This window comes from Phacochoerus africanus, chromosome 8 (genome assembly GCF_016906955.1).
Source record: "Phacochoerus africanus isolate WHEZ1 chromosome 8, ROS_Pafr_v1, whole genome shotgun sequence".
NCBI lineage: Eukaryota > Metazoa > Chordata > Mammalia > Artiodactyla > Suidae > Phacochoerus > Phacochoerus africanus.
Window position 1 is genome coordinate 135,150,709 of NC_062551.1, and position 18,441 is coordinate 135,169,149.

General features: G+C 36.1%; 1 protein-coding gene across 4 annotated transcripts in view; it reads left to right on the forward strand.

Annotated features, from left to right (window-relative positions):
* ZZZ3 (zinc finger ZZ-type containing 3) overlaps window positions 1-18,441 on the forward strand; it is a 136,583-nt gene that overhangs the window by 44,783 nt on the left and 73,359 nt on the right. For 2 of the 4 annotated variants that reach the window (XM_047794357.1, XM_047794359.1), the window contains exons 2-4: window positions 465-596; window positions 2,683-2,836; window positions 8,125-9,680. The exons of 1 other annotated variant lie outside the window; for it this stretch is intronic. In XM_047794357.1, the coding sequence (XP_047650313.1) occupies window positions 8,176-9,680 (1,505 nt within the window). In that variant the 5' untranslated portion in view covers window positions 465-596; window positions 2,683-2,836; window positions 8,125-8,175. The remainder of the gene's footprint in view (window positions 1-464; window positions 597-2,682; window positions 2,837-8,124; window positions 9,681-18,441) is intronic. One more of the 4 variants, XM_047794358.1, reaches the window with a different exon arrangement.

An 18,441-nucleotide genomic window follows, 5' to 3' on the forward strand; every position in this document is an offset into this window, starting at 1 on the left:
CTACTTTAAAAGATATCCAATGTTTTAAAGTCACATATAGGGGAAAGTCATAATCTTTTTAAATGCATTTTTAAGCTTTATAGATTTATTTCCTAGTATTATCATAAAACACATAAAAGTAATTTTCTTAATGTCTGAAAAATTACAGACTTCTGGAAAATGAGGTATATCTACATTGGTAGTCAGCAAAGGAGTCGAAGGAGCTCTAAAACTTGTAAGAATTTTAATTCAGAATTAACGTTTGAAATATTTTATGTAGGTACTCTGAGAAGCTTTTGTAAGAGTGTTAACAGATCATCCTAATCTGTTGAAGATAACACATATTTTGTAGCTAAACATAAGGAATTATTTGTGAAATTTATTAGAAAATGCAGTGTACTGTGTGTTTAGAAATATCAGTTTTATCCACAAATTTGTAAACAGTAACACATCCAGAGTGACCATATTGTGATTTCCCTTCACAGATACCAAGTTGTGCTAGTACAACCATATAAATAATTAATACCTGAAGTCTCATTGTAACATGGACATTAACAGTGATGACAGATAAATACAGACGCTTTGGAATCAAATACTAGGCGAAACACTTATAAAAGGTAAGAAAAAGTATAATCTTAATTAAAGCCAAGTAGGCTTTAGTTAAGTCGAAGTAATTGAAGTTTCTTTTTCATTGTATTGGCATTTAAGAAACACATCCGTATGATCCTGTTTATCTTAATACTGGTAGGACTCAGTTGTAAGCATCAGTTCTTCTGTGAAAATAGCAGTTGCAGATATCTTTGCCTGGCAAATATCATAATGGATGATGTCCCTGCAACAAACCCTATCAAAATAGGGCAGTAATGTGACTGATTGAAACTTGATAGAGTGCTGGAATGGGCATGCCAGTGAATACTTAGAGACACATCCTAAATTGTGGGTCCTCTTTGGTTCTATTCATTGCTGCCTCCACCACACCATAAAATGTCATGTTGTTTACCATGTTTGTGAAGGGATTTCAGGGTTGGGTACAAAGGAGTTGACAGTTTCTAAGGATTCTTAGTTATATGAGGAGTGAAATTTCATGTCAGGGGTTACTTTTTTGTAGGGCCATTTTTCATTGTGCACCCTCCTTATGTTAATTTAGAACATTTAAAAAAATGCAGCAATAAATTTTACGTAGACAATTTTCCTACTTTGTGCTTTTAAAGAATTTACAAGACATATAAGGGAGAGATTGCATTTATAGATATTAGATGTTAGCCTTATTCCCTTCTTGGTGACTAAAACTGTAATCTATTTTTACTAGGCAGTAAATCTAGTTTCTAGAGCTTGATAATTGTATCTGTATGTTTGTTGATTGCATCAGTTTTTAAACTGCAATCCTTTACCAAAAAATAATGTCACTTTTAGAATGTCTAGTTTTATGTTTTTGATAAAGTGAGTGTTTACATCAAAAACTAGGTTATTTCCTGTGTTCCTTCTTATTCCCAAATAGGCACTTCATAATACCCCATTTAACCAGATTCTCAGAAAAGGATATCATATTACAAAGTAAAACTTTAATTAACCAGGCTATCCAAGAAATGGATTGTAATTAAGTTAATTAAAATATCTGGCCAACTGGGTACTAAAAACCACAACATCCTTATTGTTTTGGTTGAAAATCCATATGCCAAAAATAACAGAAATTTCCCTTTATAAAAAGTTTCTCTTCGTAAAGTCTTATAGCACCTTATAACCATAAAAGTTACCATGTAGATATAGAAGACTTGGTTGATTCTTTAGTGTGCATAACCTAAATTATTTTTGTTGTTCAGTCGCCAGTTTTGCATACTTGAAGACCAAAATTTGGGAAGGCTTCTAGAATAAGAGTAAGATTATAAATTCTATATGATTCAACCATTACTGTATACTAGTTGAATAGTTATGCTCTTTCCATGTTTATATTATAAATATGTTCTGATGAATATATTCATAATAGAATTTTTACAATTAAAAAAATAAATAAGGAGTTCCCGTCGTGGCTCAGTGGTTAACGAGTCCGACTAGGAACCATGAGGTTGTGGGTTCAATCCCTGGCCTTGCTCAGTGGGTTAAGGATCCGGCGTTGCCATGAGCTGTGGTGTAGGTTGAAGACTCGGCTCGGATCCTATGTTGCTGTGGCTCTGGTGTAGGCCGGCGGCTATGGCTCCGATTCAACCCCTAGCCTGGGAACCTCCGTATGCCATAAGAGTGGCCCAAGAAATGGTAAAAAGACCAAAATAAATAAATAAATAAATTCTATATGAAAAATCTTACTGAGGGCAGTCTTTGGGTCACCTTAAACAATATTTCATTGTGAGTTCCTGGTGCCCTAGAGGTTAAGGGTTCAGCATTATCACTGCTTGGGTTTGATTCCTGGTCCAGGAACTTCCACATGCTGTGGACATGGCCAACCCCCCCAAACAATATTGTTTTATATTCTAGAAAAGAACTTAGTCAGATGTTGACACAAAATAATAGTTGTTGTGAGGATTTAGTATATTTCAAGCTCTTTGGTTTTTGTTTTTTGTTGTCATGGTTTCTAAAAATTCTTTTCCAGTTTCTTAGTATCTCTGAGGCTACAAAGTTAACAAGAATTACCAACGATGTTACTAAAATCTATTAGCATAAGTTAATTTGCTTCTTTAATTCTTTTTTTTTTATTATTTTATTTCAAAGAAAGGAATTTAGGAAGTTCTAGTATTCTCCATGGCTGAAGCTGAGAGTCTGAAACCCTGATGCTTAAGCTCTATTCTAGATCATAGCTCCAACTCCTTCAGGATATAAGGAAAAGAGATAATATTTCCACAATGATAGATCTTTGGTTATACAGGTAAGTTACTTAGTTTTGCAGTAGTAAAGACAATTATAGTTTGTTTGTTTGTTTGCTTATATTTAAAGAGAGGAGGCTTGCTGTTTTTCTCTACTTCCTTCTCTGAGTAGAAAATTGTGCAGTCTGGCTAGCAGTTCATAGGAGTGTGGAGCTATAAGAAATGGGTTAGGGATTAAATATTTTCTCAGCAGGGGATAAACAACTTAAGTGCATTGGAATTTTTAGAGTGTTATACCTGTTTGACGTCCTAGGTATTTTTGATTCAGGAGCATTATGAAACTCCTAAACTTCTCTTTCTCCCCACTTGTCTTTTTAAGTGTATATTCATTCAGCTCTTTATATATCTATATCTGTGTCTTTCTATCAGTCTTTCAATCATATATCTGTCTCTTTTAATGGGGAAGAAAGAAGAGAGCCCGTTAAACAAGACAGTATGTGATAGAGTTCCCAGACTTCAAAGAGGCTAAATATTAAGAACCTTCAATTGAATTGCATAGGTTGGTCCCTGGATTTCACTCTCCTTCTTTTAACCTTATAGATAATAGTGGAATTGCTCAGCTGAAGAAATTTGTCTTAAAAAAAGAATTGTATGATGAGGATAGTTCCTAAACCATTATTAAACAGTTCTTCATGTTCTAGACAAACAGAAAAAGAATCATTGGTAACGATTCCCCTTTGCTCTTGCTCTTTTTGCCTTTCACTTTGGCTTGTCTACATGGTATCATAACCAATTTCCTAAAAATTGGTCACTTAATAAAGCTAAATATAATGATAATGAATATCACTAGAACACTGATGTTAATGAAGGATTGCCAGTCCCTCGGTTCCGAAAATAAACCATAGTGCTTTGGGAATTAATAGTGGAACAAAAGCTGGCAGGCAGTGTCTTTGAAATATTTTTTGAGATTTCTTTTTCTTAAGTAAAAGTAATAAATGGAATAGAATTTCATTATGTGGACCATTTTAGTTTCCTCGCTTTTTTTTTTTTTAATTTTTTTGTCCTTTTAGGGCCGCACCCATGGCATATGGAAGTTCCCAGGCTACAGGTCCAATTGGAGCTGCTGCTCACCTACACTATAGCTCATGGCAGCACCAGATGCTTAACCCACTGAACAAGGCCAGGGATTGAACCCGAGTCCTTATGGATATTAATTGGGTTTGTTACTGCTGAACCATGACGAGAACTCCTTCCAGTTCTTGATGCAGTTGTGTAGACTCCCATAATTAGATTTGAGGTAAAAGTAGATTCATATTTGAGAGAGGGTAGTTCAACAGAAAATGAGTGGGTGAGATATATGGAATTACAGGTAGGATTTGGGGCTTCCTGTGAATGGACAGGCTAACATTTGGCTGACTATCCTTCCATATAGGCTCTGCAATAGGAAGAAAGCTTATGAGGGTGGGGAAGAGAGGAATTCTAATGATTGCTTATATTCTCTCCCTTTATTGTAGAAAATGTCACATTCATTAGTTTGTGGATAGGAGAGGAAAAACTTCATTTTGGTTGCTCCATTGGGTTTTGCCCATGTGAATCTGTTAACTAACAGTTTCCCTTAATTCTAAAACTAGAATGATGAATTTCTAGTTCCAGTTGGGTGCTGGCTAATATTTTCAGCATATTCACTATTCTTTTTGTTTGTTTAGGGCCACATGTGAAGCATATGGAAGTTCCTAGGCTAGGGGTGGAATCAGAGCTACAGCTGCCGGCCTACGCCACAGCCACAGCAATGCAGGATCTGAGTCTTGTCGACAATGTGACCTACACTAAAACTTACAGCAATGCCAGATCTTTAACCCACTGATCGAGGCCAGGGATTGACTTGCATCCTCATGGATGCTAGTCGGGTTCATTACCACTGAGCCACAACGAACTCCCTCACCATGTTAACTATTTAGTTAACTACCAGGGGTATTGTCTGGAATACTTAATTTGTAAGTGAGTTTATTTCTATTACTTTAGCAACTTAATTTTTGGCAGGAATATAATTTTGTGTTCTAAACCTCTTCACTGAATTTCTTTAGTAACTTTGTGTTACACAGCTAATATGAGGAAAACAACTGTCCTAGTCTGTAATGCTTTGCAGAGCATGGCAGACAGTGTTGAGATTTGGTTGAGATAATCAGGACATTTTTTAGTCGCTTTTTGGTAACTGAATTTTGTATTCGGTTTATCAGATAACTACAGAAAAATATGTTTTTTAGGGTAGAAGAAAGAAACTATCAGAGGGAAGAACGTTAAAATATCATTTAACTCTAGTCTTCAGAATTTTAACCAATTTAATACCTCAAGTGTATATAATATGTTAATTTCAGGCAAGAGATTTTTATAGTCCTCTATTTGGCACTTCCTTAGCCCAAAGGATCATGGTTTTATATATAAATTTCTTATTATTAGGATCAAATAAATAAAGAATATATTATACCTGAGTCTAATTTAGTTTGAAACTTGATGTATTTTAATAGAATAATGTTGGATGCAATGCTTCTGAGGCAGTTCTTTTCCAACTCTGAGAGGCATTTTAATGACCTGCGAGTCTAGGGCAGGGCCTCATATTCTGCATTTCTAACCATCTTCCAGTAGATGCCCATGGAGCTAGTTCTTAGGCCACACTTTGAGTTGTAAGAGTTTGAGGTGTACGACTAAGGGTTCTTGTCAAAAAACAGTTTCACTTTAAATATGGCCCAAAAGCTAGAGCTTGAGAACTCTAAGCTCCTCATTGTAGTTGTTGCACAGAATAAAAATATTTTTAGTAAACAAAAGAAATGAAAAAAGTTTTAATATTTCATGATTATCAGTGTTTTGATGATTGGAATGGTGAAGAAATAAAATACGCCCTCAGGTGATGTTTTGTAATGATGCATTCTTTGTGAGTAGTTTTGGTTACTATTAATAATAGGTTTATTTCATTAATAATGACAGGGCAAAAATTTTGCTCTCATTTGGATTGGTGTGGAAAGAAAAGAGTTATTGGAATCATTTGAAGTTTGTATGCCCTTGATTGGCATCAGATTTTAAAAAGTAATTATTAATGGTTTTGTTTGTATGTTTATAAAATACTACTATTATGAACAATTGAACCATAAATCATGAATATCATCAAATTTGCATTAAAGATACTTGCCTTAGATTTTGTAAATAAAGTTTATTTATAAAACTAACCTGTTATGTTTTCTTTGCTATATTTACATAGGTATTTAATATTTAAAAATCTGTAATCTTCAAATTTGAAAGCTCCAGATTTGGATACATGGAACAAACATTGTCTTTTTTTTTTTTTTTTTTGGTCTTTTTAGGGCTGCAGCAGCGGCATATGGAGGTTCCCAGGTTATGGGTCTAATTGGAGCTACAGCTGCTGGCCTATGCCACAGCCATAGCAACGCCAGATCTGAGCCACGTCTGCGATCTACACCACAGCTCATGGCAACGCTGGATCCTTAACCCACTGAGCAAGGCCAGGGATCGAACCCGCAACCTCATGGTTCCTGGTTGGATTTGTTTCCGCTGCGCCACGACGGGAACTCCTGATTATAATGTATTTTTAAAATATTTTTTTAGTTTGTGCTCTTTTGAAATATCATTTGAAGTTTAACTTTAATTTTTTTGTAATTAAAAGTGAATATTTATGGGTCATTCAGTATTTACTACCTGGGAATAAAAAGACTGTAATCTTGATAACAAGATTTTAACAAAAGAGAAGTTATACATCAGGTCTGACTAATGAATCCCCAGAGAGTAAAAGTTTACTTTGAAACATGTCTAAATTCTTACTGTTCATGTGAATGCTATGGTAATCTCTAGGAAAAATTTTCATACTTTAATTCTAGGGCTGATTTTGTGAGTCTTGTAAGATTTTTTAAAATTTAAAAGTACGCCATACTCTGAATCAAAACTAAATTCAACCAACTTACATATTTTACAAGATACTTCTTCCTTAATTCATTTTGTCAGCAGGCAGGAACAGGAAGATAATTTCTTTTAATGTTTCTTTTTTTTGTATGTGGTAACATGTTGCTCTATCTTCTATAGTTCTTCATAATCTTTCCAACTATTAGATACTTTGGTTGAGGCTAAGGAGTGATGGTATTGGATTTGGGGGGAGAAGGGTAGAATGTCATTTGGAGGATTATAGGGGAGGGAGGGTGTGGGAAGGCTGCCAAAAGGGAGGAGGAGAGAGTGTTCTTTGTAGTTGTGCTTTATAGCCATTACTGGTCTCTTTCTCTGTTCATCCTGTACCCCATTTGAAGTTAAGGCAGTGAAGTGGCAAAGTATCTTTTGAAATCTAGAGGAGGAGCAGAAGAATGGGGACTTGAAATCTTAATAGCTCTTTTATTCTGCTTGCTGGGAGAGCTTTTGGAAAATAATCACTAAACCACTCAGTTTATCCAAATGGATCAATCAGGGCATTTTTCAATTTCCCTCTTTTTGGACTATAGAAACAGCAAAGCATCCACAGCAGAAAACCTGCTCATCTCAACATGCATCAATACTGTGGCACACATATACTCAGCATTTGAAAGAAGGAAAGGATGGGGCTATATGTGTATTCCCAATTTCTTAAATGTAATATTCGTTTGCTGGGGTGCTTTTTTCCTTTTTTCTTCTATCCTCTTTTGAATACTTCCTTTCTCTTGCTAATTTATGGCTCTACTTCTAGAGATTACGGTGGCTCGGCTTTGCTCTGTTTTGCTCTTAGCAAGTGCAAGCTAGGATTGTGATTTCTGTCCATCTCCTTAATTTTAAAACATTCTACTGCAGACCAAATTTTTTGGATGCCACGTGATTTGTTATCAAAGTGAATTAAGAAGAGTACAGCTTATCTTTCACCTCCTAGAAATGTTTTGAGAAGACATGAGAAGTGATTGGGACAGCTTTTGCGATAGCTGCTCTATAAATTCAAGATTATTATTTTAATAACCAAGGTGAAATCCTGTCTTTGAGAGAGCTCTTTCTGGGCCCTTTTGCCCCTCTGTATCTGAGGCAGATACATAGCGAGGAAGGTTCATAGCATAGAATCTAGATACCTGCCTTAGTTTATAAGCTGTGTGGCTTTGGGCAGATTGCATAAATTGTATGTGCCTCAGTATCCTCGTTTATACAATAGGAACGATAATAGCACCTATTTCTAATTGTCAGTAGACTTAAATGCGTTAATATATTTAAAGACTATAGAATGGTTCCTGGAACGTATTAAGTACCATGTAATTGTTAGCTATTATTATCACTTTTGGAAATGTTTAGGTGTATTAACTATTACCTTTTTCTCATTATTTTGTTTACATTTTTGAAGGTTTCCCAATGAGTGGATCATGATGACCGTATTGTAGGGACTTGCCATAGTATGGCTGCTTCCCGATCTACTCGTGTTACAAGATCAACAGTGGGGTTAAACGGCTTGGATGAATCTTTTTGTGGTAGAACTTTAAGGAATCGTAGCATTGCTCATCCCGAAGAAATCTCTTCTCATTCTCAAGTACGATCAAGATCACCAAAGAAGAGACCAGAGCCTGTGCAAGTTCAGAAAGGAAATAATAATGGAAGAACTACTGATGTAAAACAGCAAAGTACTCGAGAATCATGGGTAAGCCCTAGGAAAAGAGGACTTCCTTCTTCAGAAAAAGATATCATAGAAAGGCAGGCTGTAGAAAATTGTGAGAGAAGGCAAACAGAACCTGTTTCACCAGTTTTAAAAAGAATTAAGCGTTGTCTTAGATCTGAAGCTCCAAACAGTTCAGAAGAAGATTCACCTATAAAATCAGACAAGGAGTCAGTAGAACAGAGAAGTACAGTAGTGGACAATGATGCAGATTTTCAAGGGACTAAACGAGCTTGTCGATGTCTTATACTGGATGATTGTGAGAAAAGGGAAATTAAAAAGGTGAATGTCAGTGAGGAAGGGCCACTTAACTCTGCAGTAGTTGAAGAAATCACAGGCTATTTGGCTGTCAATGGTGTTGATGACAGTGATTCAGCTGTTATAAACTGTGATGACTGTCAGCCCGATGGGAACACTAAACAAAATAGCACTGGTTCCTATGTGTTGCAGGAAAAATCAGTAGCTGAAAATGGGGATTCGGATACCCACACTTCAATGTTCCTTGATGGTAGGAAGGAGGACAGTTATATAGACCATAACGTGCCTTGCACAAATTCAGAAGTGCAGGTCAAGTTGGAGGACCACAAAATAGTAACTGCCTGCCTGCCTGTGGAACATGTTAATCAGCTGACTACTGAGCCAGCTACAGGCCCCTATTCTGAAATTCATTCATCTTTAAGGGATTCTGAGGAGGAAGTAGATGTGGTGGGAGATAGCAGTGCCTCAAAAGAGCAGTGTAATGAAAACACCAGTAACGCCCTGGACACAAGTCTCGAGAGTATGCCAGTCTCCAGAGAACCAGAATCGTCTTCTGTTCTAGACTGTGTTTCAGCTCAAATGATGTCTTTATCGGAACCTCAAGAACATCGGTATACTCTGAGAACTTCACCACGGAGGGCGGCCCCTACCAGAGGTAGTCCCACTAAGAACAGTTCTCCTTGCAGAGAGAATGGACCATTTGAGGAGAATAATCTTAATCCCAATGAAACAAATGCAAGTGTTAGTGATAATATAAGTGAGTCTCTCACAAATCCTGATGAAATTTCTCAGAATGAAAAAGGGATATGTTGTGGCTCTGAAAATTATGGGAGTGAAGGACTAAGTAAGTCGTCCTCGGAGGCAAGACTCAATATTGGACATTTGCCACCAGCCAAAGAGAGTGCCAATCCGCACGCTACGGAAGAGGAAGATGATGATCCTGATGTTTATTACTTTGAATCAGATCATGTGGCACTGAAACACAACAAAGAGTATGTGTAAATATGGTAACCATGAATTCTGCTTTGTTTATTATTCCCTAAGTTTTCCGTATCTATTCATAACTATTTATAACATTTTAATTACAGCTAAAATTAATTCTTTAGCTGAAATTCTGGGTTTAACATAATGATATTCTCAACTTTAAAAAACAGATCTCCCAAAAAAAGACTAATTAGTTAGTGTTCAGCTTTATTACTCTTCTCAATGATGATATGGTTTTCTAATTTTGATATTTCACATGTCTCAGGTAGAAAAGACATGTGGAAACATGGTTGATGGTGTTTTTACTTTTTAAATAAGTGTCACACCATTCGAGTTAATTTATAAAATGGAAACATCTTTAGTTATCACAGTAAACTTTGACTTTTAGTTGTCAAGCTTTACGAAGTGTATGCCTTCCAGATAATATAAAATAATTAATGAGGGCATAGATATCATGCAGATAAGGGAAATCTGGCAAGCTGCAAATCTACTTTTATCTTAGTTACTTATATCTAATTTCCATTTAAAAGTTTTGATTTAAAAATTACGCCTTAAGCATCGTATTTGACTTTTGTGATGTAGAGAAGTAGATATTACTGTTAATACTATGATAGCTAGTTGTATGTTGTAATTAGCTAATTAGCAAGTTAGTCAGCTCTATAGTTTACATAAAGCATTTGAGACAGCTTTTTCCTGATTCTAAAGTATAAGAGAGATTATCTTAAAATGCTATCAGTTCTCAACCTTTGTGATAAAGGTACTTTTTAAAATAAGGAATTCAATGTCCAGATGTATCCCATTTTTGCTTAGATTGTCTTTAAAGTAGTCTGGGCAGTAACATGAATGAATTGGAGCTAACTATGTCTAAATCATCCTAAAAGGAACTATTAACAAAACTGCTTATCACAAATATGATCAGACTTAACATATATGTTAATCACTTTTTCTTCTATAAAGTAGGCTTTTTAATTGATAGCACAATCAGATTATATAGGCTGTGCAAAAATACTGATTTGAGGAGTTCCCTTGAGGCTCAGTGGCCTATGCATCTGGCATTGTCACTGCCGTGGCTCTGGTTACAGCTGTGGTGCAGGTTTGATCCCTGACCTGGGAACTTCCATATGCTGGGGGCATGGCCAAAAGGAAAAAAATACTGATTTGAGGAACCTTTGTATAGTTTTTGTTGTGACAGTTCTCAGATTCTGGTATGTATCCGATGAGAGTATCCAATCCTGGTTGTAGAGTATATTAGTCTTTTTGCCATGATTATGTATAGTTCAGATTTGTATATGATAACATGGTGGCCTTTTAGCATAGGTCTCTTTTCTGAAAATTTTCTTTCTTTTTTTTTATAAATAGCATTTAAAAAATTTTATTGAAATATAGTTGATTTATGATGTGTTAGTTTCAGGTGTATGGCAAAGTGATTCGTCATACATGTAAATAAATATATTCTTTTCTTTTTCCTTTTTTTTTGGTCTTTTTTTTTTTTTTTTTTTTTTTTTTGCTATTTCTTTGGGCCGCTTCTGCGGCATATGGAGGTTCCCAGGCTAGGGGTCTAATCGGAGCTGTAGCCACCGGCCTACTCCAGCAACGCGGGATCCGAGCCGCGTCTGCAACCTACACCACAGCTCATGGCAACACTGGATCGTTAACCCACTGAGCAAGGGCAGGGACCGAACCCGCAACCTCATGGTTCCTAGTCGGATTCGTTAACCACTGCGCCACGACGGGAACTCCTATATATTCTTTTCTTACATTCTCTTCCATTATAGGTTATTATAAGATATTGAGTATAGTTCCCTGTGCTGTACAGTAGGTCCTTGTTGTATATGTTTAATATACATTTTATCTGGGCATTATGCTCTTTTGTTTTGTGGAACTGTTAGTATTTTCATGTATTTGAAATGTTCGATGTCCAGTTTGAAATGAAAAAATAACTCAATTTGAGATAAGTTGAGTTCTTATCAGTTTTCAAAAGTTGAGCTGTTTTTCTACAGGCACCAGGAAGCAGAGTGTATGTCTTGGGGAAATAGTAAAAACTCAGGAAATGTGCATTTTTACAAAATGATATTCTATTCTATTTTTTGCTATTTAGTGTTTCTTTGGCAAAAGAGATGCTCTCTTATTAATAACCTTACTAAGGCCCAGAAGTTGGCTATTAATGATGGCTATTAATGATACATTACGTTACCTTTTTTTGTAAGAGCTATTCTGTTGATTCTGAATGATGATACTCCTATAAAAGCAATTATCTAAAGATAGTGGCTATAACATTTGAAGAGTGAGGTCCATATTCCTAAACCTTAAGAGCAGTGCAGTTTCATGGGTTCCTTAGGCTATACAGTGTCCTTTGGAATTTGGATGGTAGTTAAGGACAATGTTCTCAAATTTAAGTTAATGTCTTATTGAGTGACTTTGGGCAAAAGAATCATTCCTTCTTGCTTTTTTGCCTTGTTCCTAATCTTTTGAAAATGGCACCTTTTGACACTTCACTTTTAACTCCCCCCCCCCAAAGGAAGCAAATTGGGAAAAGTGAGATGGAGAGGAAGCATCTTGATGGTGTCTTGGTTAGAGATAATTTAAAGAAAATTCGGAGGAGGCATTTGATCATATCAGATGTTATCTCTTTCAGTAAAATTCCTATTCTTATGCTTTTTATCTATAGCCGAGAGATGGTTAGATAAAAAGTTTTGACTCTTCTTACCTAATTGTCACTGTTAAAAAGAGCATGGTGATACCTGTCTAGTGCTTTAAATTCTCAAGTAAATTTCTGGCAGTAGGAAAATGTTAAAAGGCATTTTGAGTAAAGAAGAAAAAAGGCACTTGGGGTAGATGGATTATTTTCCTGCACACACAGATCTCCACAACTTTGGAATAAATACTTTCTGATAGCCAGTTTAGAAAATATATTATGAATAGAAAGCATTGAGTGTGACATAGTTCTTTGTCTGGAGCTGGGAGGACATAGCTCTTCTTTATACCAGTTGTAGTTCTTCTTTGAATTAACATTGATCATTTAATCAGCAGCCTTTTTATCCTAACATTTCTCTTATAGTTTATCCATCTTGTTTGCAAGGGTAGCTTATATGGGGTCATCTAATCACTTGTAAATGCTTAAAAAGATGTTATGTGTAGAGTCTTAAACTTGGATCTGATACATGGTAATTAGGCCAGAGGCCCGAGAAGTGAACCTGCAGGTGTTTTGGCTCTAGCTGTCATCCCTCTTCTCTAGCACATAAACCTACAGTGTGCTTTTATGTATTTATTTTTCCAGTGGAGAACTTCAAATGTGAGCAAGGGACTAAAGAATATTTTCTTCTCTGGCATGATTCCAGCAGTGGATTATTTTCCTGGAATGTGCCTTCTTAGAGGGTGGGGAATAAAAAAGAAATATCCTTTATCTCAAGACACTCTCATCTTCAAGGTTGATAGAGTCTTAAAGTGGTAGATAATACCACTTTAATGACCCCTTTTTTGGCCTGAATAACTGGACTGACTCAGATCATGTGCTTAACTGTGAGTTGTCCTTTCTGTTTGGGAATTGACCTTTTGCTGATTTAAAATCAGAAGCACTGCAAATGACCTCTAAGTTTTGAAGTTCTGACTCTGAAGAGAGCAAGTATGGGAGAATTTAGGTCCTGGGCTTTAATGTTCAGAGCTTTTCAGTTCACAAGGCAATCAATGGAAAATAAATTTTCAAATGAAAACGTGATGTGGTTAGTTGCCTCTGAATTGTCATTGGATAAGAATACTTAAATACATTTGTAATTGAAGGGTCTTGAATAGCTACATGTAAGCGTTCATGAACAGGTGAAAAGTGAGATTTGAGGTTTGTAGATTTTTTGAGGTCTTAAAATTGCTAACGTTTATACCAATTTATAAGTTTCTAGATAAAGTATAAAAGTGAGATAGTTACTACTCATGTAGTCTTTAGATAAGGATCTTATTTTCAAGCCATACTAAGGAATGTTATAAGAATTGTAGTTTCAAACTTGTTTCTCTGAAAACATTGTTGTACTAAATATATGTCTTTTTGTTGCACAATGCTTATGATGAATTATTTGATACTTCATCAGTTTCAGAAACTACAAAGAAAAATCAGTTCTTCTGGATTCACTACTTCCTACTACTTTTATTGTTTTTTTTGTGTGTATATGTGGGTTTTTTGGTCTTTTTAGGGCCACACCCATGGCATATGGAACTTCCCAGGGTAGGGTTACATTGAAGCTATAGCCTCCAGCCTACACCACAGCCCACAGCAACGCTGGATCCTTAACCCACTGAGCAAGGCCAGGGATTGAACCCCCTGCACCCCCATGGATACTAGCCAGGCTCATTGCCCCTGAGACACAATGGGAACTCCTACTTTTACTGTTTGTCAGGATAATTTCTTCTAAGGGGCCAGTAAACTCCAGGACTAGGAATGGATTTTGCTTAGAAAGCACTAAGAATTTTCCTGCCCTGGATAAAATAATTTTACGTTTGTACTGTGTTTCATAATTTCAAAGCAGTTCATCTAGTTTCTCACTTGACATCTACAACAACTTGAAAGTAGACAACATTGGTGGCAATATACAGTCCCCATTTCTTAACTCATAATTAAGGTTTTTATTTATTTCAAGTATGATGGATTCCAGGTAGAAATGATATTAGAACTTCTGTCTTATAATTGATGGTCTGAACTATACTTAGTTACCTCATCCAATAAGGATTTATTCCATGGACTTGGAGGGGTTTCTAAGTTGAGAAGGCTCATGGAGCAGATACTCAGTTTTGAAAATTTGTTAGCCCAAATTTAAGCTCTGTAACTGTAATTATCTGGTTTTATCTATCAGAGAATCAGCATTATAGGTAAGTAAATGTTTATTAAATAAAATACTTTCATATCCATTGTTTTAAAGACTGTTTTGTTAGTGTGTCTCTGAAGGATAACTACCATGTACAAACGGAGAAATAAAACTACAGCTACCACATGACTTAAAATAGAGGATTTGGATAATTTCCAACAAAACAAAAAACTTTGTGGGGGATAGTTTAGAATGCAGTTAGGTATCTTAAAGCCAGAAGTTTTACTAGGGAAAACTCGTGCTTGGTGTATCTTCTCAACTCATGGGAAGTGGCTGTGGAATGCAAGAGCCAGCCAGCCTTTGGCACAAAGATTAATGGGAGGAGGGAGATAACTGTCCTAAGTATAAAATATTTGGTGCTAAGTGGAATAAGCCATTGACTTACCAAAGTATTCAGCAAACTCTTTGTTTTTCCATTTGAATACCAGCATCTTTTATTTCAGCTGATGTCAGTGATTTCTAAAAGTGACTCAGTGGTTTCTAAAAGTGACTCAGTTGTAATCCAAGTATGTTTATACTCAAGTATAATTTAACCTTTCCATTTTTTTTTAAGTTTTATTTATTTATTTGGTCTTTTTGCCATTTCTTGGGCCGCTCCTGCAGCATATGGAGGTTCCCAGGCTAGGGGTCTAATCGGAGCTGTAGCCACCAGCCTATACCAGGGCCACAGCAACGCAGGATCCGAGCCGCGTCTGCAACCTACACAGCCTACACCAGAGCCACGGCAACGCCGGATCATTAACCCACTGAGCAAGGCCAGGGATCGAACCTGCAACCTCATGGTTCCTAGTTGGATTCGTTAACTCCTTAACCACTGTGCCACGACGGGAACTCCAACCTTTCCATTTTGATTTAGGGTCATCTTTGCTGACAGAGGTTATATAGTGATACTTTCTCTGCCAGGTCTGTTTTCACCTGTATTAAATGGCTTGGGCTTCTCTCCTTTTTATGTTTTTATAATTTGGCTTCTTTTCTAAGTTCTATGGTTTCTTAAAATTTTCTTCTTCATTTTGGTTGGCTTTTATTGGTCGCTTGTGCTGTCGTGATACTTTCCTCTAATAATTGTCTTCCCTTCTAATTGACTCCTTTTAGTTTTCTTTATACTAGGAAATCAGAATAATCAAACTTGTCAGAATTGTCTCGTAATTCTTAAGTGATGCACTGAGGAATTTCTTTTGTAATGAGTAATTAAAGCATTAGTTCATAGGATGTTTGTTTTAATAGTGTATTTTCTTGTTTGCTCCCTTTCTAATTTGGAAGCTGTGTCTTACGTAGGTTACTGGATATCTAAATTTTGGATAAACAGTAATTGTTTTTTAATATATGGCAGTTAATACTCATTGGCAATAAAACCCATCTAAGATAATCATTTATTTAAGATTAGTTGAAACTTAGCCTATAGTTGCAGGAGCTTTGTTTCCATAATTTTTGTAGTCGGCTAAAAATGTTGCGTTTTTACATACTAGTAGACTATATACTATGTATACTGTTTATGTGATGATTCATATCACCAGGTATTATAAAGTAAGTGGGAAGATATGTTTTGTGACCTTTCTACTCCTGCTCCCCTACGCCTCCATTCCTTCTTTCTTCAGTGGAATCTAACACTATTTTTTTTTGCATTCTTTTTTTGGTTTTGTTTTGTTTTTTGTTTTGGGGCACACCCATGGCATATGGAAGCTCCCAGGAGCTAGGGATTGAACCTTGACACAGCAGCAACCCAAGCACTGCAGTGACAACGCTGGATCCTTAACCAGTAGAACTCCTCCTTTATATTCTTGTGGAAAGCTGCTTCTACTTGTCTCTTTAATATGATTTTATTTGTAAAGTGGCGAGAGTAGACTGAGTAATTTATTCAGAGTTCTCTAATTAGGCATCATGCTCCTTAGTGTGTTATGATTTTATTTTCATATGTCCAGTAATATTTGTATGGTGGACACTATATGTTGTTGAGGGTCTGATTTTGTTTTCTTTCTCTTAAAGTGTTGAAATTTGATCTGACAGATAGTTAATTTACTTGGTAATTACCTTGGTCCTAATAAAGCTTACACTTTTAGCTTTGTTAGGGGGAAGTCGAGAGTAGACTGTACTCTAGGACTAGTTAAGCTTCACTTCTATGGCATAGCCTTTCTGGTGTCTTATTTAAAAAGACCTTTACCCTGACACTTTGAAACATCAATGACTGTAGCCTCGTGAGAACACTGGTAATTGGATGTTTTATACATGCAGTTTTATGTTCAGCCAAAGACCCAAGATTTCTGTTTTCTGTCTTTTCCTTTTTGTTTCTTCTTTGGTGTTCTGAATGTATAAATATCTATATATCGGATCATATATATAATTGTGAATTCTCTTTCTCTCCCCTATTCCTTTTGGCTCTGCCCAGGCTTTAGTTATTTACTTCTTATTTTGCACCGCTTGCAGGGCATTCTCATTGCTATGAAATTAGCATCTGTATACTGATGCATTTCTAAATTTACATCTTCAGTCAGATTATTCTTGAGCTTCAGACTGCTTATAAGATATCCCCATTTGCATGTCTCACAGAACCTCAGTGGAATGAACATGTCTAAAGTTGAACCTATCATTGCTTCTTCCACACACCCAGTATTCAACACCATCTTTTTACGTAGTTGGTGTGTCTTTTACTTGCTTAGTCTAGAAAAATGTAACCTCATTTTTATTCAATTAATTTTTATTATGTTTACAGTTGTACAATGATCATCAAAATCCAATTTTATAGCATTTCCATCCCAAACCCCCAGCCCATCCCTACCCGCCCCCAAACCTGTCTCCTTTGGAAACCTTAAGTTTTTCCAAGTCTATGAGTAAGTATTTGTTCTGCTAAGAAGTTTATTGTATCCTTTTTTTTTTTAGATTCCACATATAAATGATAGCATATGATGTTGGTGTCTCACTGTGTCACTAACTTCACTTAGTATGACAATTGCTAAATCCATCCATGTTGCCGCAAATGCCATTATTTCTTTCCTTTTAATGGCTGAGTAATATTCCAGTGAGTATGTGTACCACATCATTTTTATCCACTCCTCTGTTGATGGGCATTCAGGTTGTTTCCATGTCTTGGCTAGGGTGTATAGTGCTGCAGTGAACATTGCAGTGCATGTATCTTTTTGAGTCATGGTTTTCTCTGGATAGTTGCCCAGGAGTGGGATTGCTGGATCAAATGGTAAGTCTATTTTTAGTTTTTCAGAGGAATCTGCACACTGTTTTCCATAAAGGTTGCACCAGTTTACATTCCCACCAACAGAGCAGTACGGTTCCTTTTTCTCCGCACCCTCTCTAGCACTTCTTGTTTGTAGACTTTTTGATGATGGCCATTCTGGCTGGTGTAAGGTGGTACCTCCTAGTGGATTTGATTTGCCTTTCTCTTATAAGGAGTGATGTTGAACATCTTGTCATGTGTTTTTTGGCCATCTGTATGTCTTTGGAGAATTGTCTGTTTAGATCTCCTGCCCATTTTGTGATGGGGTTGTTCCTTTTTTTTTTTTTTTTTTTGGTATTGAGTTACAGGAGTTATTAATAAATTTTGGAGTTTAATCCCTTGTCAGTCAGTTCATTGCAGATATTTTCTCCCATTCTGTGGGTTGTCTTTTAGATTTCTTTAGGGTTTCCTTTGCTGTGCAGAAACTTTTAAGTTAATTAGGTTACATTTGTTTGTTTTTATTGTCATTACTCTAAATGTGGCTCTGAGAAGATAGTGCTATGGTTTATGTCTGAGAGTATTTGGCCCATGTTTTCCTCTAGGAGTTTTATAGTATCTGGTCTTGTATTTAGGTCTTTAATCCATTTTGTTAATATTTTTGTGTATGCTGTTAGGAAGCATTCTAATTTCATTCTTTTACACGTAGCAGCACTTATTGAAGGTACTGCTTTCCTCCATTATATATTCTTGCCTCCT